The 27854-nt window shown below is 37.0% G+C and overlaps 1 protein-coding gene across 1 annotated transcript in view; it reads right to left on the bottom strand.

The window, feature by feature from the left end:
* The window catches only part of LOC124170371 (zinc finger protein 37-like), a 28235-nt gene extending 11623 nt beyond the window's left edge, over positions 1-16612 (bottom strand). Inside the window, exons 1-4 of the mRNA XM_046549093.1 lie at positions 16331-16612; positions 12275-12442; positions 7668-7787; positions 757-829 (exon numbers count right to left, since the gene is read on the bottom strand). Coding sequence (XP_046405049.1) covers positions 757-829; positions 7668-7787; positions 12275-12331 — 250 coding nt within the window. The 5' untranslated portion in view covers positions 12332-12442; positions 16331-16612. The remainder of the gene's footprint in view (positions 1-756; positions 830-7667; positions 7788-12274; positions 12443-16330) is intronic.
* Positions 16613-27854: the final 11242 nt, after the last annotated feature.

The following is a 27854-nucleotide window of genomic DNA, read 5'->3' as shown; positions in this document are numbered from 1 at the left end:
AAAACGTTTTCCTTCCATAGACACAGGCCAGAAAGAATTCAGAATGACATTTGAGTGTCAAAACTAGGCAAAAAGTAGGCGGTGGAGTAGTGCATAAATGGGTAGAAAGTACTACCGGTGTTATGTATTTCAACATGGATGTATCGCATTTCTGCCAAAAGAAGTCGGAAACAATTTCATTCAGTCATTTCACTGAATTCCACCCACATGTTTTTATGCAAATAACACCCTTATTTGTACGGGCACTGGTTTATCATGCTAAGCACTCGTAATGGATCATTAATAATTAGAAATTTTTGTCTATAACACCAGTCATAAAGAACTCATTTGTTGAAGCTCATTGACTGGACTAGAGTGCAGATCTCATACGAATCTTTCACTGCCATAAATGCAATATGTCACTAAAATATGAAATTTTACAAGCCAATGGTCGCACAAGTTAAATATCGATAGACTTCAGCAGAATAAAATATTTTACATTAAAAGGACTTCTACTGTACATAAATGTTAAAGGAAATTGTGATAATTCATTACATTAAATACATTACATTTACAAATATAATACATTACATTTCATATTATTAGAAATCCAGACCACACAAATGTAACGATAAACATTCTCTCATATTTAAGTGACATGTAAACTAAATAAAACAAAAGTTACACATGGATGACTAACTTAGGGTCTTCATGCTTCAAAAAAGTTACAACACCCTCTCCACGCACATATATTTGCAAGACCTAGAGTTTACTCACCTATAGCCTCAGTCATAGAGTCATTGGTCATTTCAGAATTACCAATCACTTTTTCGTCCTCTGTAAACATATGCTAAAAGTAGGAATCAACACATTAATCAATGAACATAAGAATCAATATTCTTTTATTACACCATTCTTTTACAATATAGAACTATCATCCACACATATACAGCAATGAACACTTTGTAATTTCTTTGAACAATGAGACAGTCTTTGAATAATGTTCATTCTAAATTGAATAACAGTGCCTTAAATACTGTACCATTCCTGTAATCATTTATACAATTTTTATCGTTGACTTCATTTTCTCATGATTCATACCGAATGTAGAGCTACTTTTATAGCAGATAGTAATTCCATTACCCAATGGAAAACTAGCCACTGTCCATGGAAGCGATATACATTAATAACATTACCAACCCTACAAAGGTTATAATTCCTGATTCTTCATTACTTCTGTGGGTACACATCAGACTCCATTGAGAAAGCGACCAGAATCGGTCGGTTATGTTGGGCCATCCCAGTAATTGATGCGGTGACATAGCCCAAAAGTTTTTATTCAACAGTAATAATTCCTGTGCTGCAAAGAATAAAGGCTATATTTTGGTACATCGCAATCCTTTTGTAAAGTAAATATCTGTGTAAACGAAACGACAATTCTTCTGTTTTGGTCCATTATACAACTAGGAGATTCCATATTTATTTAAGAAAATCATTCACTTAATTGTTCACCCAACTGCGGTCCTAACCATGGTCAGTAACACCATCACCTAAACAGGAATAGGGTGGTTTCCTATTACAGTAAAACCTCAATGTAGTGAACCTCTTTACATCGTAAACCTCCATACTTCGTACCAACCCTCTGGTCCCATCAGATTTACATGTAAATTTATAGGCAAACCTCTATATAGTGAACCTCTTTATCTCATAAAACGTCCATGTATCATACCAACGAGACACCCCCAAGACCGCCTAACTACCTCCGCAAATCGTACCGAGACAACTTGAGACCATTAATGCAGCCGCGATTATGTAAATGGAATGACATTTTCAGCAATTAATTTTTCAGGCTTATTTTTTTATACACCTTAAATAATTACATTAACCATTAGTTAGGGCAATTTTGTTCCATATGAGAGCATAACTGGCAGTAAATAAGAAAAAGGCATCCAGCTATCGTAATCAAATTAAGTGACAGTAAATGAAGACGGAACACATCGTTTTCTCTCGAATCATGGACAAAATCGCGCAATAGCACTTGCTTTCTTTTACTTATGGCTTTATTTTCTTGCAAATGCCTACATACTATGTTCAGTTAATAAAAGAGGCCACCAGCGCACCCTGAATCACTTGCTGGCGGAAATATTTCAACTATCTTCACTCCCATCCATGGAGACTGAATTAATCGACTGCATAGCTACTTCCGCTTCTAAAATGAAAATATTTCACGAATTCACCGCGACTTGAAATAAACAAATACAGTTTTGCAGTTATTTTATTCCCATATTTCCCGGTGTAGCACTTTCTTACTACCGCCTTGGTAATTTTTTCGAAGCTTTCTTGAACGATGGTAGTTTACAATTTATTGCACTTAACAACAGTCATACGTCTTGCCTGCGTATTTATGCCGCAAAATCTGACTCTTCCATCAGGTGTCCGGGTATCGGAATTGGTTCCAGCATTACTGAATGAACATCACTCAATGCGCAACAACGTTAGGTGAAGGAGACAGCTAATTAGCAGATACGCGGTAGGGCAATGAAATTTTTTACCGTCCCCGCCACATCCTGAAGTAGTTCGCCCAGCATTCTCACAAAGAAATCACTTCCTTACGCAGAACTAGCGTTTCTGTGAGCCCTCAACTGAGTTTTTCTTTATGTGCATTGTATTTTGGAGAGAGGGAATTCAACGAAATTTTGAAAATTACGCTCAATTTCTTGTCTATTTTTTGCAGTAGTCACATGTTTATTAATTTTTTTATAATCTTTAACAAGTCACATGTTATAAGAATGATAAATCAATTTTCTAAAAGATATTATAAGGAGTATTTTCAATTATTTGCCATAACACATGAAAATTACATAATTCATCTTAGGCTGATGATGGATTCGAGAAATAAAATGCGACTGCTTGACATTACCACATAATTAGAAATTTTCCTAGCCATCAAAGAGGGCAGGCAGAAGAAAGACATAGCAGTGACCTTTGGAATGCCATCGTTCACCCTGAAATCTATTTTAAACAACCGAGGAGAAACAGAAGAAACTGTATATCTAGGCTGCACAAATAAAAATAACTCAGGCAGTGACATACGAGGATGAAGAAATTATGTTTAGAAATATAAAACTAATGCACTTTCCTCCGAATACTTAGTTAATTACAACCCTTAGACCAGGGAATTATTTCTTAGGTCAAAAGGCATCAACGAAAACAGCTAGTGATTTATCTATAGTGAAAATGACATTAAAAAGTGCTCATGGAATTGAAAACATCATTTCCAAAGAGTTTGAATTTTTTTTAAGCAAACTCAACAACTAATTTTATTTTCTAAGAAGGCCTCTTGAACAAGTTACTTTTACCTTTGTTTAATCATTAAATTGTAAATATATGTTTACCTATGCATGCATACATGTATATATTATATATATATATATATATATATATATATATATATATATATATATATATATATATATAAATAATTTAAGTTAATGTCAATACACACAGAGACACAAAAAAGAAACACTCACATTGGATAAATAAACTTGAAGCTATCGAAGCACTTCCGGCTTCTTCGTCAGCTGAAGAATGAATGGTGAGGAAAGGAGAGGGTTGGAAAAAGGAAAAAGAGGGGTAAGGGGAGAGGTGTATGGGGAGGGGGGAGTTAGGAATAGGGGTTAGGATGCAACGTTCAAACCCGGGAAACTATTGGCTTGAAAGTGCCAAATGCACGCCAATTCGAGGGTGTGGAGGTTGAGGGCGGAGTCGGTGGGAGGGAGGGAGGCAATAATGGATACTTTGTAGCATTGATTGAAAATGGAATCATGTGAAAGACAATGTGTGGGAACTGGTAGAGAGGAGTGGGGGGAAGATGGACAACAGGAGGCGCGATGATTGTTAATTCTGAGATTGAGAGGGGTAGTGCATAGGCCTATATAAAAAGCGGGGCAGAAGTTGCATTGAAGGAGGTATATGATGTTGGTGGAGGTACAGGTGGTGGAAGGAGATATCGGGAGGAATTTTAGTTTGGAGAGGAAAGAGGCTGGGGGTGGAGAGAGAATTTTACAGGTTTTACATCTAGGACGGTTGCACGGTGAGGGTGGGGTAGTGGGGGCTGAATTCAATTTTTGAAGGGGGCGGGTGGCTTTGAAGATGGTGCTGAGGTTAGGTGGTCTCTTATACGTGATCCGTGGAAGAGAGGGGAAAATTTGTGAGGTGGATTTGTGGTTGGAGAGAATGGGGTACAAGTCCTTCAGGATGTCCTGTAAGGCATGAGCACCGGGGAAGTAAGTGGTGAGAAGAGATGGAGAGCAATTCTTTTCCGCACGGGGTTTATCGGACCTGTAGGGTTTTTTTCTAATTTTGTTGATTAACAGTTTATCGGGATACCCGCGGCGTAGAAGAGAAGTGTGTAGATTGGAAAGGAACTTCTCGAGGTCTTCGGGGTTGTTGCAGATTTTGTGGCCACGGACGGAGAGAGAAAAAGGGATTGAACGTTTGGTATGTGGTGGGTGGCAACTGTCATAGTGGAGGTATTGCTGTCTGTTGGTGGCTTTGATGTGGACAGATGTCTTGAATTTGTTATTTTCGGAAAGGAGAATGTCCACATCTAGGAAAGTGATGTTAGTGTTAGAGATGGAAGAAGTGAAAGAAACTGAGGCGGAAGAGTTAAGCGAAGAGACAAAGGTGTTAAGGGAATTGATGTCATGCGGCCAGAGAATAAATATGTCGTCAATGTATCTGAGCCAAAGGAGGGGTTTTAGAGGGTAATTTGATAGGAAATTTTCTTCGAACAGGCCGAGGAAGAGATTTGCATAGGAAGGGCTAAACCTACTTCCCATAGCACAGCCGGAGATTTGCAGATAGTGGTTGTTATTAAAAGAGAAGGCATTGTGGGTGAGAATGAAATGGGAAAGATCAAGAAGAAATTCAGTGCTAGGGTTTTGAGGAGTGGGTCGTAATGAAAGATAGTGGCGGAGAGCAGCGAGTCCCTCAGAATGAGGGATTGAAGTGTAAAGTGAGGTTACATCAATAGTGGCCATGATAATGGGCTGATTTGGGGGGAGGGAAATGGAATTGAGTCTAGAAAGGAAGTCATGGGAATCTTTGATGTATGATGGAAGGGACTGAACGAAGGGTTGGAGATAGAAATCAACGAAAGCCGAAATGCGCTCCGTGGGAGAGTTTTGAGAGGAAACTATGGGGCGGCCTGGGTTATTCGCTTTATGAATTTTTGGAAGGATGTAGAAAGATGGCGAAGTGGGGTGATCTGGTAAGAGAAGGGAAATGTCTGACTGGCTTAGGCCCTCGGAGGGAGCTTTTGTTTTTAGTAGGGCGTTCAATTCTGTGTGAAAATCAGAGGTAGGATCTGATGAGAGAGGGGAGTAGGACAATCATATACCTCCTTCAATGCAACTTCTGCCCCGCTTTTTATATAGGCCTATGCACTACCCCTCTCAATCTCAGAATTAACAATCATCGCGCCTCCTGTTGTCCATCTTCCCCCCACTCCTCTCTACCAGTTCCCACACATTGTCTTTCACATGATTCCATTTTCAATCAATGCTACAAAGTATCCATTATTGCCTCCCTCCCTCCCACCGACTCCGCCCTCAACCTCCACACCCTCGAATTGGCGTGCATTTGGCACTTTCAAGCCAATAGTTTCCCGGGTTTGAACGTTGCATCCTAACCCCTATTCCTAACTCCCCCCTCCCCATACACCTCTCCCCTTACCCCTCTTTTTCCTTTTTCCAACCCTCTCCTTTCCTCACCATTCATTCTTCAGCTGACGAAGAAGCCGGAAGTGCTTCGATAGCTTCAAGTTTATTTATCCAATGTGAGTGTTTCTTTTTTGTGTCTCTGTGTGTATTGACATTAACTTAAATTATTTATATTACGTGCCACGTGCATTTCGGATTTTCCAATACATTGTATATATATATATATATATATAATAGCTTAGAAGACTGTAGCACCTTTCATTTCCCAAGGATATGAAAAAATGGCACCTACCACTGACACCTCTCCTTAGTGAACCTGCATACATCAAATTGCCCAAATTTTGGTCCCCTCCATTACGATGTAGAAAGGTTTTACTGATTTTTTTATTGCCTAAATCCAAAGTTTATTACCTGTGGAGTACGCATTTAACACTTGGATTTTTAAATGACAATATCTATTTTTCGCGATTAAATGAAGTGAAAATTTTCAAGCGCACGAAAATGTGACAGCCAAGTATGATTGATGGGAAAAGCCCATGTGACTTCATTCTGGTTTCCGCTGCCATCGTGTGAGGCGACCTTGTGTCGAAGATATGTAAGCCACTGTGATGCAGGCTGCTAGCAGGTAGCAGAGTACCCTCCTAGCAGGTAGCGCTTGGCTTAAACAAGGATTATTATTCCCCTGTCAAACAAAGGAAAGTTTCCGAACTTAGGCAATTTTAATAGGTGATTATTATGAGATGTTTCCCTGAGCTCTGTGCCTCATGCATGCATTGCTTATCTCAGACGACGTAAAACTCCTATCTACTCATATAGAAACTAGGTCCCTATGATGTCACGTGGAGTGGCATCACATGGGCTCCAATCTGGCCTTTTTCAAATCAGGTAAAAATGGACCATTGCCATACTGGGATTTCTAAAACGAAAGAATTTGTATATTATGTATTCACTAATGGTGGGTAATGAATCGCACCAATGCCTTTCATTTTCTATGATGAAGGAAACTACCCGATTGGTTACCTATACATATTACTGTTAAGATTTCAATGAAATGCATAATTTTGTATATTTGCGAACAATGCCGTATTTTTATTAACTGAAAAAGTATCTAAGTACTTTTTTATAGTCAAGGGTTTGTTGTTTTACTTTGTTGTGAGTCTTTTAACAAATGGATGAGAATAAAATCTCGAAGTAGATATTGGATCCTGATTTTTCCAGGCTAACTGCCAAAGCTTGCATTGTTGCATGAAGACTTCTTCCACGGGTTACCGAAATAATATTTTTTTATCAATTACAGTATTTTTTAATGCTACCACCAGGCTATGGTAAGCAATGTAAAGCAAAAGTGTTAATAGCTAGAGGTATGAAGAGAAGAATGAAATTATCACTTTGAAACAATAGGAGTGATAATGCACACCAACGAAGCTTCAGCAGAAAAAAAGGAGATTTTGAAGGAGGAGAAGTTAAATTATGGGTAAAGTTATGCCATTTTCCCTTGGGATTGAATGGTCACTCGAGTGCAACCACTGCTTCAAAACTATATTCTGTTCACATCTGTCCTAGTCAGGTCTTGGTACTGTGAATGCAAAGGATGCATGTCCCTTCAAGTGCCAACCATGCAAAGTTTTCACAGACCCAGCCCCATGAGTTAAGTGGGACTTACTCAGATTAACTCCTACGTCCCACTCTTTTCTCCCCGGATAAACATTATTCAAATCCAAACGCAGAATTTAAAAGTCAGAGCAAACACTAGTTTGATATATATGACATTTTTATTGGCATATAAATGCATTTTACTGCTTTTTCAGGAGCAAAAGTCAAACATGAAGGTAATGGACAAAAGGGACAGATTACGTTACCATGTGAGACAAAAAATGAGTGTTTCTACTGAATGATGTCAGGAAAGATCCAGAGAGGAATGAATCCTTGAGACAGAAAAACTTAACATGGTAAAAGTGCACTTACTTCGTCATCAACTTCCAGGGGGTCTACAGCATCACTTGAGGTGCCAACTGCATTCGGTGAGATAAATGCAGGATGATTCTCCTCATTGAGGAGCTCTTCGTTTTCCTCTTCCTCATTTAACTAAAAGGGAATGTTGAGTGTCACTCAATAAAAGCTATATAAGTAATAACTTAACTATAACATCTCTAATCCATAATAATAGAACCATGCTCTACTCCAGAGGCCACTCAAGCTGGTCAAAACCGTGTATGCCTGAGATTCTTATGACCAACCTTAACCCTTTTACTGCCGGCCCATTTCATGTGGGATGTACCAAGACTGCCAAGGCTATTTTCTGAAATTAGCATCATTTCAGATTTAAAAATTTTTCAGTTAATCATTTTTTTTATACATCTAGATTTTTTTCCCAATTCTTAAGATATATTTACATCTTATAACCATAGATAGATTATGGGGGTTTATATAAATTACAGCCATTGAAAAGGCCACAATCATGAAAAAAGTGAAGTAATTAGCGCCAATAAATTAGCCCCTGGCATTTTTCGCTCAACCAGCGAGGGCCGATATATCGGCCAGGTGGCAGTGAAAGGGTTAATACACTAGCTGACTCAGAAACAGCTAGCAAACATCGTGGCCTGGCAACCCAGGGGTTGTATATTTTTTCTTCCAGCTTCACCAACTTAGATGTTTCAACATTCTTAATGTATGTGAAAGACGCTAGTGGTCTTGACACCAATTCTCTTTTTGCTCTTTCATTTCTTTCCACTATTCCTGGAAAATTGTCATGCATTTCCTAAAAATGGAAACATTGAGACAATTCACATGCATCCTGAAAATCTACAGAGCTAAAGTGCAGAGTTTAACCCTCATATGGATTTACAAATTTAGTTATGTCTCAGGATTTATGGTTCCGCAGAGATGGTGTCTCATTTTTTGTTAATTTCTTTCAAAGTTAGCATTTATTTACAAGTTTTCTACTGATAATGCTAAATATGTGCATCTATTTTCTTCATTTTTCACAGTGTTTTGCCACATTTAACCCATTATTGTGGAAGTTATAACAAAAAAACTTGAACGCTGCATTCTTTTCCATTTGTTGCCGTAATGCTCTCTATTTCTGTTCCCTATGTCTGCTATTTTCAAATGAAATTTTTAATTTTTTGTGCAATGGTATTTTATATATTTTTTCTGATATGCAATGCAGGACAAAATCCGCTTTTTTATGTTTATATTGCTTATGTTTTTATGTATCTAAATACTAAAAATTAGGACCTAATAAAATTCGTTTACGCCCATGTGATATTATTTTGCTTCACTGCATCCACCCATATGTTATATCATTGCAGTGTATATAGAAATGTAAGTTATTAAACGTTAATAATCGGACTGGTGTAGGTGAAGTGAGAAGAGAGGAGTGTTACTTTTGTGATTTTTACAGGATTCTGGCAATCAAGTCAAATCTTATGAATATTATGGGAGCTAACATCCTGCAATTTAAAAAAAATAAGTCTTATGGGTTTTGAAATATAAAGAATATGGGATAATAAGCAACGTGTCAAAGAACCCAATGCCGCTTTGGATGTCGAGCTAGAAGAGCCGGTGTTTTATTTCATACCGCGGTGCCACATTCCCTCACTGAGGACGTTTCTTTAGTGATGGACGCGTAAATGTGATTTGTGGGAGTGCACCAGATGAGGTTTTACTCCTGGATTGGCGGGAAATCCTAAAAAAATAACTTCTTAGAAATATGGGTTATATGTGGTAGGGGAGAAGGAACAGGTGCCTACTCTCTGCTCACTGAATTGCAGCTTGGTGTAATTCTGAACATAGTAACCACAGGATTTTCCCAAAGGTGGCTATCACCAAGGCAGGTAAGTAGATGCGAAGCGGAAAAGCTGCCCAAGCAAAACTAAGTTGGATGCCAAGGAAAAAACAACTTTGGCTAGCCATGAGTTTCTATTGATAATTCATGTGAAAAGATTAAGTTCTTTCAATGAACATTATAACAAGGCGAACCTTATGATTCTTAGGCAAAAGAGAAAGCAAAATTTGTATTGTAATATTTTCCTTTTGTTAAACAATTCCGTTTAGTATATAAGGTTAAAAAATTAAATAATATGATTTTAATATACTATACCTTTTCCTACGAAACATAATTGCTTTGACATTAACATTGAGAGTGCAGTTTCTGATGTACCAACGATGAAATTCTCGGTGCTGCCTCGGTGCCTTAAATCCAATGACGTAACTTTCTCCTTAGAAGCGAATAAAATGCAAACTTTCAACACTATGCAAACAAAATTAAATATCTAGATGAAGAATAAAAAAAACTACTGTACATTTCAAAATGATCCATTGGAATGGACAATTTTTATACAACTTGTAAAACCTCGAGCACTGCTAAGGTGCAGCGAATCCATATGAAGGTGAAAGACCTCTCGTAACTACTTCCACATGCCTCAGGAGTGTGGAGATTGGTGAAACTGGAAGAACTATTGATACCAAGATATCAGAGCACAAACGTTGCATAAGACTTAGATACCCTGATGGATCTACAGTAGCCAACCACTGTATCGCATGCAATTTTGCCATTCTGATTAATGAAGCCATATTTTTCATCAATGCAGATGGATATTGGGATTGGCTTAACAAAGAGGTGATTGGAAGAATAGGATTAATAGAGATGCAAGGTTTCAACCCGAGCAAAACGTAATTAAAGGAATGGGAAGCACCACCTTTCTTTGAGAAAATTAGCAGGATTGTACAACAAGGATCTAATTAGGTGAAAAAAAGATTCGTGTTTAGGCTTTCTGACATAGCAAATACTTTTACCTTGAAAGTAGACAAAATAAAGTTCACCACTGGCCTACTCAATGGAATGAAACACTTTTCCGTCAGAAGAATAGTTATGTTGTATAAAAAAGATTGACTTACATGAAAATAGATAAAGATCTCAATGGTTTGCGATATATTGTACAACTGGAAAAGTTTGACAACAGAAACTCGCGCATTTGAGGGTAACTTCCCACACAAATGCATACCCAGTCAGCACAAAAGATAATTTAGACGGAAATTTTTCTGGTAATTTGGGGCGAATTTACCCCAGTAAGCTTTACCCCTTCTTTACCACGTGATTACTCGCGTGAAGAACTGCCAACAGCGAAGTGTAAAAAATATGAAGTGAGTAATTTATTTCATTGTATGAGGTTGAGAAAAGTTTAAAGAAGAAAAGTAAAGTTCAATATAACCACAGCGACGCTGTAGTGATATTTTGCAAACTATTTTCGATTTATTTTCGCAAATAGTTTCACTTCATATACCTATACACGCTATCGATGAAAGGCTATGGTCATTAACAAAAATTCAATCACTTAAAAATTACCTGATTATTTTCGTAAATAAATAGTGGAGAGTACTAATTTTCACCGGATAATTATTTTCGTTTAAATTTTATGGAAGGTCGAGTTCAAATCTTGACATTTGGCTATTCTGGATCCTCTGCGATTTGCGACTGGTGGACTGTAACGTACGAGTGAACAAGTAAACAATGAAGGAGGAACATGAACGTGACTACAAGTGCCGATGTAACGTGCCTGGTAATTATAATTTCTATCTATTACTGGAGCATGAAGTAAACTAAACTAAGTTACCTGATGCAATGCTGAAAATAGTTTAATATAATTCAGTTGAAAAGAGTTGCATCACTTTTTGTTGTGACGCCATGGTGAGGCAATATACTTTTTAATAACCAATATAACTGAAATTTGGCTCCCTCAACCTCTGCTAAAGTATAGAGCTCTTTATTTACAGTGATTTCATTGAAAATTTCAGGTGAAAAACTTTGGAAAAGCAGTTTTTAGGATTCTCGTTTGGGTGAATTGTTTCCTCGTAAGCATGCCATTAGGAGTTTGGTGTGGAAGCTGTTGTCACCAAGTGCTTAACGGAAGGAAATTAGTTCTAAGTTTAACATTGTTTCTATTTTAAAAGAAATCAAATTGGCAATTCCTCTTTAAACGTAACTGTTATTTATTTCAGTCATCTCTCTTTCTTCGAGTACGTATGTCCTCATGAATGTGGGTTTTATTTTTGTTATTATTTCTCTTTCACCAAGTGGTTATTTCCTAATATATGTCGTGTTTGTATATGTAGTTACTTTTCGTCATTCAATAAACAGTTATTTTTCAATATCAATGTCGATTTCGTTCATTTATCGTGCATATGAATGTCTATAGCGAATTGCAATTAGGTACTGTTAGTTCACAATAGCACCGATAGAGGGAGTGTCGTCATGTTTACTTTGAAGCTCCACAGATGGCTCTGATGTCGCACCGGGAAGTTTTACCCGGAAAAAGTACGAATTTTACCCGTGTTTTACCATGAAATTACCCGAATTTTACCACTTAAATTTACAGATATTTTACCCGTTACCATGCAGGTTACCCGTCTTTTACCACAATTTTACCCGTGTAAAATTTGGGTAATAATGGGGTAAAATATCTTTTGTGCTGACTGGGTACATACACTCAACGCAACCCTAATTTTGTCATACAACTAAGAATTTTACTCAAATAAAGGCCATGCTGCTCCTAGATGAGAATAAAACTTACAACAATATTGGCTCTGGGTAACTGGCAGTCTTGCACAGGAATGTATATTTCAGTCATTTGAACGGAGCATGCAAACTGTGAAGTTTCTTCAATCGCATCTCGAATACATTCTTTTGTGCCAGCAAATGATCCCACATTGTCATTGGCTGCCTTCTCTTCTTTGATGATCTGTGCAGGAAGAAAAGTGATAAACAAGTCACCTACATCAAAATTAACAAATAAGTCATTCTCATCAGGCAAGGCTGTAGACAGGGCAGGGATCAAGGAGGTTTGATCCCCCCAAAATGAAACAAATTAAATAGATACTTTATGCTCACTTGGTGCTCACACTACGATTTTATATAGCTGCGCAGGGACATCTAGTAGTCCAATACAACTTAAGTCAATAATTATCTAAGCGTACTTGTAGGTTCAATGTGCGTAGTTGTAGTGCAGTGTGCGAAATAATAGTGCTGTGAATTAGAAGAGAGGTAGATGACTTATGGGCCTCCTGAGGGACTGCAGAATTGACATCGACACCAAGGAGTTAATTCATTTGGTCGCTGCAAAAAAAAAGCTAGAAGGCTAGATTCAACTTTATAATAATATTTTTATATTTTCCTTTAAGGGTTTACAATAAATATGTATATTTTATGTTTGTCTACTATTCCATAAACCCCCCATAAATATTTTCTGGCTACGGCCTTGTCATCAGGTGAGCTGTTCAGCCAGAGTAAACATTTCAATGGCTAACTCTGCCATCGTCCTCAGGGCATTGAGTGATGGACCAACAATTCATCTGCATGGTCAACAAAAGAGTGACATCATGATGAGCTTTGATGCTCTGTACCTATCTCTACAAAGGATTTCCATTTGGAGACATGCTTCAGCTCCTGAGTATGCCTTTCTAAATCAATATCGTAGAACTATTTCTTCCGGTATTGATAACAACATACTTCACGAAAGATAGAAAATTCTTTGAGTGGCTGGAAGGCATCCACATTGGATAGTGTCTAAACATCACCGCAGCCATGGCACATTTTTAATGGAGGATTTTGAGAAGACAACCCAGTGAACCACAACAGCCTAAATACTGAAACCGCTACATGAATGACACATTCATTGTTTGGTCAGATGGGCAGAAGGCCCACAGTTAACCTTCATAACATGAATAGAAAATACCACAAATTCAAGTTCATGATGGAGCACAAGAAAAATGGATGTCTGCTGGTCCCTGAAATTCTAATGCATCAAGAAGATGGCTGATGACTGGACCGCCGGGTTTACCGTAAGCCCAATCATATAGATCTCTTATTGAATGGGCAGAGTCATCACCATCCCATCCAATGGGATGCTGAAAATTTAATTCAGCGCGCCTTAACCATAGCCAATGAAGAGAGCTTACCCAGTGTTTTGAAACACCTTCAAAAATTGTTCAGGCAGAATGGATACAGTGAAAGGGACATCCATCCTGCTCTTAAGAAACCCTATGATGAAAAAATGTCAATCGTTAATAGAACAAAAAACAAAAAAAAGGAAACCAGTCATGAGGGCTTGCCTCCCATTCATCTACACTACATCCAGTAATTTATCAAGAATCCTAGGAATAAATCGAATTGACGAAACCAATAAGCCACTAATGATGTCTAAGAAAAAAGACAATGACAAACATGAAATAGGGAATACTTAAACAGCAACTTCAAGTACTGTACTTAAGCATAGAAGATGGGCTCACATTAGTTACGAAAAACTGGAAATATTAGATAAGGTTGTTAATGGGTTAAGCAGTGATGAAAAGGATAAAGATATTTGTGGCATGTATCTGGAAGGAAAGCAAACAAAACTGCTACACAACACTTCAAGGATGCTGTACATCGTCCATGGCAAATTGCTTATAGTGATTTAATGGAGCCTATTTTACCCATATAACAGTGTTAATATTGAGGGTTAGAAAAGCCCAAATATGTTGTTTAAGTGGTCTCCCCTTGTGAGTAAAATTCCAAGGATTCTTCAATAGGGTAGTTCCCTTCATCAAAGAAAATGTAAGGCATTGATTGTGATTCTTTACCCACTATTATCGTATTCATGATATGTATAAAAATTATTTGGTTTTAAAAATCCCTGTTTAGACAAATGTTCACGGTCATTTTTAACCTTATTTGGAAAAGGCCAGATTGGCGTCCATGCAATGCCACTCCACATGATGTCACAGGGACCTAGATGCTATTTGAGTAGATAGGAATTTTACATTGTCTGAGATTACCAATGCATATTTGGTTTTAAAACTCCCTGTTTATACAAATGTTCACGGCCAATTTTCACCTCATTTGAAACGCATGCATGTGGCACAGAGCTCAGGGAAACCTCCCTTACTAATCACCTATTAAAATTGCCTATGGTCGGAAAGTTTCCTTCATTTGATTGGGTATTAATAATCTTTAATCAAGCCATGTGCCACCTACTAGCAGCCTGCATCGTCACACTGCTCATAGCCTCGCACAAAGATGGCCTCACTTGGTGGCAGCCAGAACCAAAATGATGTCATACGGGCTTTTCCCAGCAATCATACTTATCCATCACGTTTTAATGCGCTTGAAAATTTCCACTTTTCATTTAAGCCATTAAAGCCCAGAAGATTTTTTCAAAATATTTTACTTTTGCTGTTTAAATTATGATAAGACATTATATCTAATGGAGGAAAAAATGTTTTAGAAAATCTCTAACATTTGCATTGTACTTAATCCTATGCATATCTTAGCCTGCAGATATTCACAACCTCCTCATTAAAAAGGATTTAAATGTTTCATTCATCTTTGAGCGTGTCAAGAGGTGTGCCTACGTGTCTGGATTACCAGAAATTGTGCGATGTGATGTAACAAAGGGTAATGAGATAACGACTCAAAAGATGTGTCAAGACGCAACCAAAAGTTGCACTAGAGGGCTCGGACACATGCTATGCACCTTTCTGTCTGCTTTGGTTGCAATCCATGCAGCCATAAGGGAACGCAAAAGGGGACATACAAATGATGGGAAGAGACGGCAAGAATAATCGGAGAACACAAATAACCCAAACTTTCACTTCAATGTATTGTTATTTTCATAATTTACATAAAACACAAAATACATTATTATTAATGACATAATTCCGCTATTTTAAAGTGCTTCCCTGACACAATTACAGCTTTCTTCGCCAGTTCGCAATCTTTTTAGCAGTGATAACATGGATGTACTCGTTTTATTAATGCTCCATATAATGCCTGGTTGTGAAAACCATACATCCGTGGCTGTGTGATCAAGGATACAGAAAAGTGGTTTGAACTAATGCTTCAAAACAACTGCTCAATGTCTGAAATTACACTGTCAGACACCACGCCACGTAGTCGCCTATCACACAAGTTTCCCTGCTTGCAATTGCAGCGGGACTTGTATCCATGATTACAGAGCACGGTGGTGCGCTGCAAGGCTTGGAAAAAAGGGACACGGAACTCCCGTGAATGCAGCTAGCTCGCTATTGCTTCCATTTCGAAAGGGATTCTAACAGAAGTAATATGCTTGTTGTATCCTAGTATTAATGAAGTTATTGCGATGATTTTGCATCCAATTTTATTTTTTTAAAAAGGTCGCTAAAAATATTGAGCAAGAGTAAAAATCACGCACGGATAATCCACAACACATACTGCAGCCGGATAATCGGGCATCTGTTATATTTACAATCTCCTTGTACGCATTCCTTTTTCTGTCCCTCGGCATGCCCCTATTCCCTCCCTGTAATCATCTACAGAACTGTCTGTCTGCCAAAGAAAAAGTTTGGACGCTAATAGCAACTGTAACACCATGCTTTTAATCAGGGATGGACGGATTTAGGATTTTTTTCTGATCCGGATTTGGATCGGATCCTTGATTCTCGGAGCCGGATCTTTCGGATCGGATATTTTCGGATCCAAATGCATTTTATTTCATTAAATATTGAGTGGGAGTGAAAATCATACTTGGATAATCCGCAGCCGGATAATCGCTGCTCTGCTGTACTTAGTCTACTATAAAAACTGTGTCGATCAGGGAGTATCCCAAACTTACCACCTTGGTTCCGGCATCACTGTTTCTGCATTCATCCCCTTCATCCGAATCGCTCTCCAGCTTTGGACAGAAGCTCTCCTCCTCATCGTCTTCCTCAGATTGCTGCTTCTCAGGAAGATCGCCTTCAGGCCCATCTGCCTCTGCACGACCTTTGAGGGCCTGTCAATGCACAAGGTATTCCGTATCTATTAAAGTTCAACGAGTTCAAAAACCACACCAAAGGTTTTTGGGATTGCCTCACGGGTGAACCGGAGTTGGAACCCCTTATTCGACCATTGGTGGATTGGCAGTGTTTTCTACAACTATTTTCTGGATAGGTTTCCTCTCTGTGATTGACTAATTTTAAAGCTTCATATCCTCCACGTCATAGTTACCTCATTTTTTTCAACAAATCCTGGATTTTTTATTAAAAAAACATTTATAAAATGTTCGAGCATGGTTTTGATAGAATCTGTGGATTATAAGTAGAATTTGGATGAATATTTTTTGAAAGAGGTGAAATATTCTAGTGGATATTTTGCATTGTTGCTTGTATACGGTCAAAAGTATGCGTTACGTTGGGGGATGAAAGGTTTCATTGTCCAAAATCAAAGTCAAATTCATTGTTTTTTTCCATAAAATTAAAAATTTCTTATTAATTATTTCTTTTTCGTGTAAGTTAAAATAAAATTATGTTTTAAAATTGTATTTTTGCAGCAATTTTACAAATTTTTCAAAAGGTTAATCGTGAGCCGACCAGGGGGTCCAACTATAGTCGTGCCTGCCTCACAAAGGAAGCTACAAAGAAATAAATCTGGAGGGAAATAACTCCAAATTAGATTCTGAATACTCCATCAGCAACACCTCAAATTATCATCTCACCTGCCTCACATTAAAAATATTTTTTCTGCTAACCTGCCATATGGGTAAAAAAGATTTGTTTGGAAAATAAATATTCATTCAACCTTCAACCATTTCCAGATAGTGGAGTTTTTGCCATAGCATTACTGCTACACTTAGCCCAAAGAGGCTCTTCAGTCCCCTTCATACAGAGCTTTTTTTGCAGCTAATTCGTTAAGAAGGGTCGTTTGAGTGGAGTCACAGAGCAGTGAAACCGGATTAGTGGAACTTATATCATTATTGCGTCATTCCATGTCAGTTCATCCAGGCATGACACCCACCGACTCGTATTTTGATGACACTTGAAAATTTTCACCCTTCCATGTAGGAATAAAACATTGTAAAATATTTCTAGTCTATCTTTTATAGTTCTTTTGGGACTATTTGAAGTTTGGGTGAAACTGCAGTTTTTCAATGAATGCGGTCTCCAGAGGCACTTGTACCTCCAGAGGGAAATAATTTGTCTCAGCCAGATTTTTCATCAGATTACCTATGAAAATTTACAGGTTTACTATAGAAGTCATGAGGATTCCAAAAACTAATTGAAAAATATCCTAAGAATGAAGAAACCTAAATGTAAAGTGATATTCTGCATGGAATAGGATAAAAACTGCATACTGTGAGAGACACAATATACTCTAGAGCCAATGAAACAACCATGCAGTCATAACAATGGCACAAGAGGACTTGGTAGAGGAGAAAGACAACACTATGATAGTTGGATGATTAAATAAAAGATCTAGACAATAATGACCTTGCAGCATATGCCCTAACAACTGTAGACTAAAAGTAGCATTGATAAGTAAGTCCAAAGCCATGGTTTTGTTCCGCCATAGTGTGATAAATGTTTGTTTGTCAACATTAAGGAAGCTAATGTGATTAATATTCTACTTTTCAATTTGCTCGATTTGTAGCACGACTTTTGCAAATGATAGTACCTACACAGGGAAATAATTTGTCTCAGCCATATTTTTCATCTGATTCACTATGAACATTTACAGGTTTACTATAGAAGTCATGAGGATTCCAAAAACCAATTGAAAATATCCTAAGGGATAAAGGAAATTCTCTAAACTCATGTTTCATAAGATTTTAGAAAATTTTGCCGAAAAAATATGGTTCTAGTTTGACCTGAGGCAATATTTGAATAGAGCTATATTATTTTTCTAATATTCCTTAATGTATGACCCACCACCTATAAAAATGAAATTCATGGCTTTATGCTTGTTTTGTTGTTAAAAAATTTTTTAAAAATAAATCCATTTTCACGACTCTGGCAGTCAGTGTTGGGTTCTACTTCAGGTGTGATGAAATGCTTGTGTTAACTGTTTTCTTTATCTAAGGAAATATTTATGACATGAATCTTGTACATAATAAGTTCCAACATTAAACCATTTTTTATATGCAGGTTGTTTTTCTCCCAATGAGAAAAATATACTTTTGAAACAGGATGTTTTAAGGAATTCATAGCACCCATCATTGCTGGGGATAACTTTATCGTTGCTTTATAGAACACATCAAAATACTGGATACATGTCAGTACAAGTTAACTTTCTCCATTTTGTATTGACAAAAACTTCACGAATATGTTTTACTTTATGAATGTAGTGCAACTTATAAGAATAATGTGAGAAGATACATTGTCTAACCTTGACAAGCCTTTAATGAGGATTAGACATTAACTTGTTGCTGTATCTTCTTTGAAGAAATGATACTTTTTAACTTCATAGTGGAGCTGAGAAAAAGATCAGATTACATTGGAATATGGCAACAATGTAAGCACATATTTTAGACCTGAACAGGGTTCATTGAACAGAAAGCAAAAATGAGCTGAGTAAGCCCTGCCACATTCACCATTCGTACAATGTAGTTTTTCTCTCAGGATGCAGCTATTGTTTGCCCTTTGTCTTCCCCAGTTGCCCTCCAACTTTGGCATTGTGATCATCAAGTTTTTTTTCCAACAAGTTCTGTAGTTAATATTTGTGTCCATCTCTAGAAACCAGGTATGTAAGCCTTATGGAAAATATTTTGACAAAATTTGTTTTTTCTATCTCAGTAAACAATAATTTTTCACTCTCATATATTGATTTATCATTCAGACTGATTTCTTTATAATGGCCCATTATCAAGAGCCTGGTAACTGTAGTTAAGGAGAACTTACAATTAGTGGTACAGAGTACCATAAACTAGCTACACTAAGTGAATCTCCTAAAATTTGAAGAAATAAGTACACTGGAAAGAGAAATGATTGAACAAAGGCATGGAATAAGTTCTGGACTTCTTTTGAGTAATTGTGAGCATCAAAAAACCTACTTCTTAGAAAAATATAAAACGTATCAAATAATTTGCTGTGATCCATTTAAATGTCATAGAAAAAAAAAGAGTAAATCACTACAAACAGTAACACCAGCATTTTCATTCACGATAAACAGCATACTAGAAACTGTTAAAAGAAATTCTGGGACAAAAGATACGTGATTCATGTAGAGAAAAAGTGGATAAATACATACACCATATATATTGAAGAAAACTGTGGCATTTAAGAGCTAATCCCAATTGCTGGCAGTGATGAGAGTATTGTAGATTTCGACAAAGGTTGATTGAAAGAAAAGTATTGGAGGAAATAAATTCATCGTTCAAGGAAATGGATGTGTCTCCTTTGAAACTCCATGCAGTTGTATCTCACAGCAAATCAATGTCTCATTAAAGGTAACAGAAAGTTGCAACTTCTACTCTGAACAAAAAGGCTAGCAAACTATTGGATAAAGACTTCCTTCCAGAGCATGATTCAAAAGTCGTTGATAAAGCAAGTGATATGGATGTGCTTGTGGGGTTACTAAAAGAAAAACTGGTGACAGCAGGCAGTCGGCGAGAGATAATTCAGATACTTACACTAGCTACCACTATGTGGAGAATGAAAAAAGTAGCCACCTGATTTAATGTTAGTGAATATGGAATGCTATACCAGATCCAAGGAGGGGCAAAAACATAGAACAAACTACTGTGGACTCAGTTCAGTCATTTTACCAAAATGATGGGTATTCCTGCCTTATGCCAGGAATGAAAGATAAGATGAGTGTGTCCAAAAATGTCTAATGAATATCTAACAATAAGGAAAATATTAAATTAATAGTGGAAGGGGCTCAAGACTATGAACAACAGTAGCAGAAAATTGAGTAAAGGTATATAAAAATTAGTTCATGTCACTAACTTTTGATGTCTTTTGGTAATCCATTTGAATTGTAAAACGTACAACACCCCATACAAAAGTGGTAAAGAAGGACAAATCCCTAGACCTTGTTATAAACTCCCATTCACTTTCATCAAAATATCCAAATCTGATCTGATTCCTGTGAATATCAATCTCTCATAAGGAACGAGCTATGTTGTTAGACCGGGCTAGCAGCTGCATCATGATGTCATGGTCATGCTATTAAACTGTTCCAGACTCAACAGTACTCCGCTTAACTCTCAATTCCTAACCACCCATCTACTCTGTCATGAACAGAAGTGAAAACTGTGTTATATTATCAAAAGAACAATAACTGCTCACCAATGTGAAGACAGTGTGCTCACTTGCTTAGTAAACAACTTTGAAGTGTCACTTTAGCAAAAAAAAAGTTCATTATTACGAATAATTAATTTTAAATGACTCACTCATGAAATCTATTCTGTAGTTGGTCATTATTGATCAGGTGAGGGAGAATTCTTTACGTTTCTGCTGAGAGGTGTTGGGAATATTCCACAAAGGATTGATATTGTGCAGTAGAAAATAGACCTGTACAAGGCACAAGTAAACTCACCAATTCATCAGCGGCTAATGGATCTGACACATCAGTTGAAATTCCTGCTGGATCTGATGGGTACAGCACAGGATAATTCACTTCACTAAGGTCACCTTCATCCTCGTCTTTCACATGAAACTAGGAGAGAATAATGGGCTTCACTCAATAAAAGGAAAACAATAACAGCCTAATTTGATAATAAAAAATCCTCTTTTGCTTGAGACCACTCCAGCTGGCCAATGTAATCATGAGATTCTTGCCACTCACAGATCAAACTCCAGAATATCAACGTTCATCTAGGGAGGGGGAGTTAAATCACAAAGGGCATGCGGTTAGAATGAGAGTTTTGGTCACTTAGAGCAGAGGTAAAACAGCTGGAATGATAGATCGAGGTTCCACTGTACACTGAATTGTCTTTATCCTTTCTTACTCAGGCTTATAAAGAGGTGCCACAACAGTTATCGCTGGACCCTTCATTGAAATTAAGAAGGAAGGTGGCTTAAAACAAAGCGAGGACAATAATGAGACACAGCCCAGTCATAGCAAAGACAAATGGCTTGAGCAGACATTTCACACAGTTATCAACAAAACTACTCCATCAGATACAAGAAATTTCTATCAGAGGATTTCCAGTGTTGTACAAGTGATATTGACAGGAAAATATTAGTGTGGTTCAGCTTTCTGACTCATACATTAAAACCGGAAAATACCTCAACTGACAATGGCATTACTGTGAGTAACTTCCCATAAATATCCTCATTTTTATAACAGGCATACTCTTTTTCTTATTGAAACTGAGAAATTTATGTAACTGAAGGTGGTTCAAATCAGGTTTCACTGTGTACTAGAACATAACTTACCAACTCATTGTCCCTTGGCAGTACCAAGTCTGGCACAGGAAGGTATATTTCAGTGGTTTGGGATGAGCAAGTGAGCTGTGAATTGTTTTCAATCACATCTTGAATGCAGCCCTTAGTCTCCACAGAAGGCCCCGAATTGTCATCACCTGCCCCTCGTTCCTCAAAACTCTGCAGAAAAAGTAATAGAAAAAACAATCATCTCCTTAAAAATACATATATGGGATGCTCTAAAGCAATATGAAGAAGGATGTTCAACATACTGCCCATGCTTTCATATAAAAATAGAGTGGTGTCTGCATGCCTGTTAATCAATAACTGAAAATCTATCTTTCTGAATGAAACAAATTCTCGCAGGTAGATCCCTAATATTCTGAGTTACTGCAGTGCCTTTTTAAAATTTATTTGGGACCATAGTAGCTGGTCCTTCACTGCAAAATATACGATAGAGAATGGGGATCATCCAGTGGTATTATTTTCAGTTTTTTTTTTCAAATTACACTAAATCAAAGTAGAAAATGAGGATTTAAAATTTTTGCCGTTCAGAAAATAAAATGACAGAGTTTCTGATTCTCATACTTCTGATTCTTTCTTCTGAAGTCATAATTTTTGTATAAGTGGCTTCCAAAAGGCTGAAATGTCCATTTATTCTTTTCTTGAAAGAGAAGTAGAGGAAAAAACATAGTGAACATAATGTCAATGTATTTATTACGTTCTAGACCTTCTGCTAACATTTAAGTATTAACTCTGGAAGAGATTACTCGTTGCAATACTGGGTTATGTAGAAAGAAAAGAAACCTCAAAATCATCTTCTCTTACAAAACCATTTCATGAAACTGCCTTTAAATAACCCTGATATTATTATCCTTAAAAATTTGCAAAAACAATCATGCAACAATTATGTATTACCCTCTAAACAAAGTTCCTGCTGTTAGTTAATAGATGGATATAGTACTGACAGATGGTCGATTTTGAAATATTAGTAGCATCATTACTCAAACCTAGACATTTGGAAAACAAGCAGCTCGACAACCATGATGAATTTCTCTTGGCAAAGGATACTTAGTGCTGTGAGAAAATTTCTGGGTTTGAGCCAATTAACCATCATTTGCATGAGCAGTTAATTTCCTTCTGTCATTTAAATAAAATGGGATAAAGTGCATCAAGAGCCCTATAAATTTAACCGCAATGCTGATCTAGGAGAGACAATGTGACATGATTGGTATCACTGCTTCAACGACGGTCATTTCAATGACGACAACTGTCCATGTGAAGGAAGACCAAATACCTTCAAAGAAACAGAATGGGAGACATTGCTTGAGGAAGATTAATGCGTAACTCAAGAAGAGTTTGCTTTGTAGTTGGAGTTACCCACCAAGCCATTTCCTAGCGATTGCATGAGTTGGGAATTTAATATTAAGCAAGAAACTTGGGTTCCAAATGATTCAGCAGTGATTCCACAGCATAAAATGCTTGACCGAATGCCACAAAACCTAGAACATTTAACATTAAAACCTATTAGGAAACACTGTAAAACAAAGGCTGAACGCACCAGCCAAATTCCCCAGACATTGTACCAACTGATTATTATTTTTTCCGTTCCATACACCACCTTGAAATTGGTAGCCCCCAAAAAATTAAGAATGCAATAACATTGCCAGGCATGCATTGCATATATGCATGCATGCAAAGGTTTTCCCATTCTATAATATTGTGTAAGGTTACTCAGGAATTCCACTGGGTCAGTTTCTCCAACTCCATCTAACAATCAGCCAAAGTTTCGGTGAACAAGTTGTCCATCGTCATCAGGGCACCTGGTACATAAAAAATTGACCTGAGACAGAGTTGAAGAGTCTGACCCAGTGTAATCCTGGGTAACCTTCTGCACACCATATCCTTAGCCAAGATTTTTAAGGCTGTTATGTAGGATAAGCATCTCTGTACCTAAAAAATGTATTTCCCAACAATGGTAACAACAAAGGTACAGGTAACTTATTAATACTAAGGTCATATTTAAGCTTAAACCACAGTATAATTTAATATAATATATAAAATAAGCTTGTTAACCACAATAGTAATACAATACTTCCAAAGGTATTAATGCATTTTTGAAAACAGAATAGTGTTCATCTATAAAATTATTTAAAGAAACAAATAATTTCATAAAAGGCACGAACAGGAATGATTTTAGATATTTTGTGATCTAGTCAATCAAAATTGATGTAAATATTAAAATTATACTCAAATATTGGAAAATAGTATTTACAAATTAACACAACAGCTACAGAAAAGATATATCACATCAAAATTCCTGATTTCTACCTGATTTTACATTTTTAATGAAAATATTTTCATAGATAATTTTTTCGCACTAAAAATAATTTCTAATACTTCGCCAATCTTGCCTTTGTGGCGCAATATCTGCCACAACATGCAGTAGAGAAAATCGGGAATAATCCAGGAACGCCCAAAGCAGCATTCCGCGTTCGCCATTATATATAAGCAAGCGATATCCGCCAACAATCATTTAGTCAGTGAGTCTGTACCAGGGAGTAAGAATAATCGCTTCATAATAGAAATTACACAAGTGCATCATTTAGCGCATGAAAGTATTATTCAGCATAGTAAATCGCTACACCTTCATTGTACCCACATATAAGAAGCCTTCAAAATAAACAACCAATTTCTGAAATTTTGCTTAGATATTTTTAGTTGTACTTAACCTTAGCCTCACAAGATCATAGTTAAACCCAAAGCAGAGGTCACCAAAAAGAAATATAATATGTTTGCATGCACTCGGTACTATATTTAACAACCGATCCACAAACTATTTTCAAGTTTTCTCACCTTTCATTATTTAGCAGCATATGGTCAGAGAATTCTTTGTTCTTAAAAAAAAAAAAGGAGTATGGTTGAGGAGTTATTCCATGTCAAATCAACCAATATTTTGACCAAATGACACCCAATGACTCAGATTTTCCAGATATTTTCCATGGTCATACATCCTGGAATAATTAGAAATTGTGCACAATATTTGCCTCCAATTTTCAACTGTTAATGAAATATGAGCAATTGAAATTTGGGCGGGACCCCTTGAGTGCCGCAACGTGCAACACATGGTGATTTTTATTTTCATCTATACTTACCTCCATTCCTGGGAGATGACAAGACATTTTTTTTCTAAAGCTAAGTGGTCCATAATGATCCCACGATAATCGTTAAATATTCACTGCATGAAGTCATTCATGCAGTGAATATGTCACCAACAATAGACACCTGGAGGCTAAAATTGTACACAATTTCTAATTATATCAACCAGAATGTATGGCCATGGCAAGTTTCATGAAAATCCGAATCGGTGGGGGTCATGGCCTGGTAGATTTGGAATGGAATGACCCAGAGCCAAGTGTGTGGATTGCCTTTCTACGTTGATAAATGGTAAATTTAAACCCCATTCTTCCCGAATATTATTGTATAGTAAACACTAAGTTTTGCCAGAACACGATATGTCTTAAGTCTTTGACACTGAAAAACCAACTGCAACATAAATAGCATCCTGCCAAGGGCTCACATATAGGGAGAAACCGTTTATGGGATGTTGGACTTATGACACTTTTCCGTGTACCATGGACGAGGGCCTTTCATGTAACCTTTTCCTGTAGATTAACAAAATGTATGCTAAATTATCTTTCGACCGTTAATCGAAGTACTTTTTTAGTTAGTGTTCGATTAAATGGCCACCGGTAGTTCTACAACATTATATTTCTCCAATTGTGCCACCAAGAAGTTAATCGATTACAATATAGAGTTTATCCTCAAAACTTCATACCATAACTATTTCAGTCCGCAAAATTTATCTTTCTACATTCCTACTGTAGTCAACAAATACCGAAGAGTGTCACCTCTAACTCTGCCATACCTATACTACGCCAGCCATCAAAGAAGAAAAAAGGATAAGTACTCACCCTACAACAATTACTCTGCAAACTTTTTCTAAGAACTGCGTCTGATTCTAAACAAATCTTTTTGAAGACGCTGAATTCCGTAAGTTTCTTCAAACACAGAGGACACATGGTAGTGGGCAGGCCATCTCCCACAGCAATCTGAGACATTAATAAACAAATTATACGTCAACAGAAGTCGTAATTATCTTGGAAAAAACAAAATGAAGTAAGCACCAAAGAAGATCGATTGCATTTGATATGCCACTCACACGTAAGCCGACTAAATCATGTATGGCATCCTTTACAGCTATATTGCATGCCACATTCGAAGTGAATATGTTATAATAATATTCATGATTTTTCATACAAAGTCTGCAATTCCTTCCTGAAGATTCCGTGAAAATCCCGCTGGTGCGACTCATGTTTTCACCTCAAAATCTCATTCACTGTTTAAATCAGTTATATCGCCAAAGACATCATCTACTCACTGACAAAGATCTCAAAATCTCACAAGGAAACTACATTCACTACGTTGATGTTTGAAATTGAAAATGCATATGATTATTATGCTCAACGAAAGGACCAACGACGCCAACAACAAACAACAAACGCCTGAGAGACATGTCACCACTCAATAGCATGGGCTGAGAATATTTTCAACAATTTCTGACATGATTATAAATCTTACGAATACAACATGCACGACAAAGATCGATCCGCAACGTTTATTTGTTAATACAAGAACATGCATTCAAGCCTCAACATAGAATCGATGATACCTAGTTGCTATTTTATCCGCATACAGCACACCTATAGAACAGGCCTGACATCCGCGTTTCAAGACAATTTTCTTTCCATTTGAAAAAAATAAAAGGACATTTAATTTATATTCGTCAATTTTCTTTCAATTAATGGTAATATTATAGTTTATATTTCATTATTGGTCAATGCTTTGGCTAGAAACTGAATTTAAGGCCGACTTCAGCTTCCACACGGTCACAGTTCATTTGCGGTCTTTACGTATGATAAAGGGTACAAAATATCTTGAAAGTTGTATTATAAAAATTACTAAAACATTTATGTCTAAAACAATGCTATAAAGCTCAATAATTGATCACTCATCGTTGCAAATACCTCATCTATCGATTGTAGGCCTACTGCGTACGTTGTCCTCTAGCGCTAAAATATGCAACTTAAGTTCGGTATCTAACCTAAATCCTGCTTATTTGGTTTATTATAATGTAGTGCGTCAATAAACATGGAATTCGTTGAAATATTTGCTGATTACTCTGTTGCGATGTGATTTCATTTGAGGTCATATTTAATTGTGAGCTGAACACGCCCTTTTTCTTAACAATTCCAATGTTTTTGCATTGGTGTACGTAATGGAAATGATCGCAATTTATTAGGAATTTAGTAATCACTGAGTGCTGCGTGGATGCTTTGCTTGAGGAGTGAATTCGTTTAGAGACTGAATTAGTTATTGCTGTGAAACCATGAGTGCTACCACTGGGAATTACTCCGAGTCTCTGTACAGGAATTCCGAGGGCACCCCGTGCAGACTTTGCATGAAGAAAAATGATTATTACTATAACATATTCACTTCTATTGTAGCAAGCCAGACAACTGTAGAGGATGCCTTATATGATTTAGTCGACTTAAAAGTAAGTGGCGGGTTGCATGTTATCGATTTCCTTGCCTCTTGTTTTATACCGTTCCATGAACATATTTTCCACGGTACGTCTGAAATCTCTTGCAAATGTTTTCATTCCTTTCTTAGGTTGCTGTGGGAGATGGCCTGCCTGCAACTTTATGTCCACTGTGCTTAAAAAAGCTCATCAAATTCTACGATTTCAGGAATATTTGTCATGAATCGGACGCAGAACTGAGAAAATTTTCGTCCAGAAATAACTTCAGGGTGAGTGCTTCTTATTTTTTTTTTCATTGGAAGCCTCGTGTAACATCCACATGATGTTAAATCATTCTCGCAAACTGATATTAACTTGTTCGTGATTATGTACCGTGCTGCCCGGTATTAGTAGTTTTAAGTTTATATCAA

The sequence above is a fragment of the Ischnura elegans genome, chromosome 13 (genome assembly GCF_921293095.1).
Source record: "Ischnura elegans chromosome 13, ioIscEleg1.1, whole genome shotgun sequence".
NCBI lineage: Eukaryota > Metazoa > Arthropoda > Insecta > Odonata > Coenagrionidae > Ischnura > Ischnura elegans.
The sequence above is the reverse complement of the archived record's forward strand: the minus strand, read 5'-3'. Positions and strand labels throughout refer to the sequence as shown.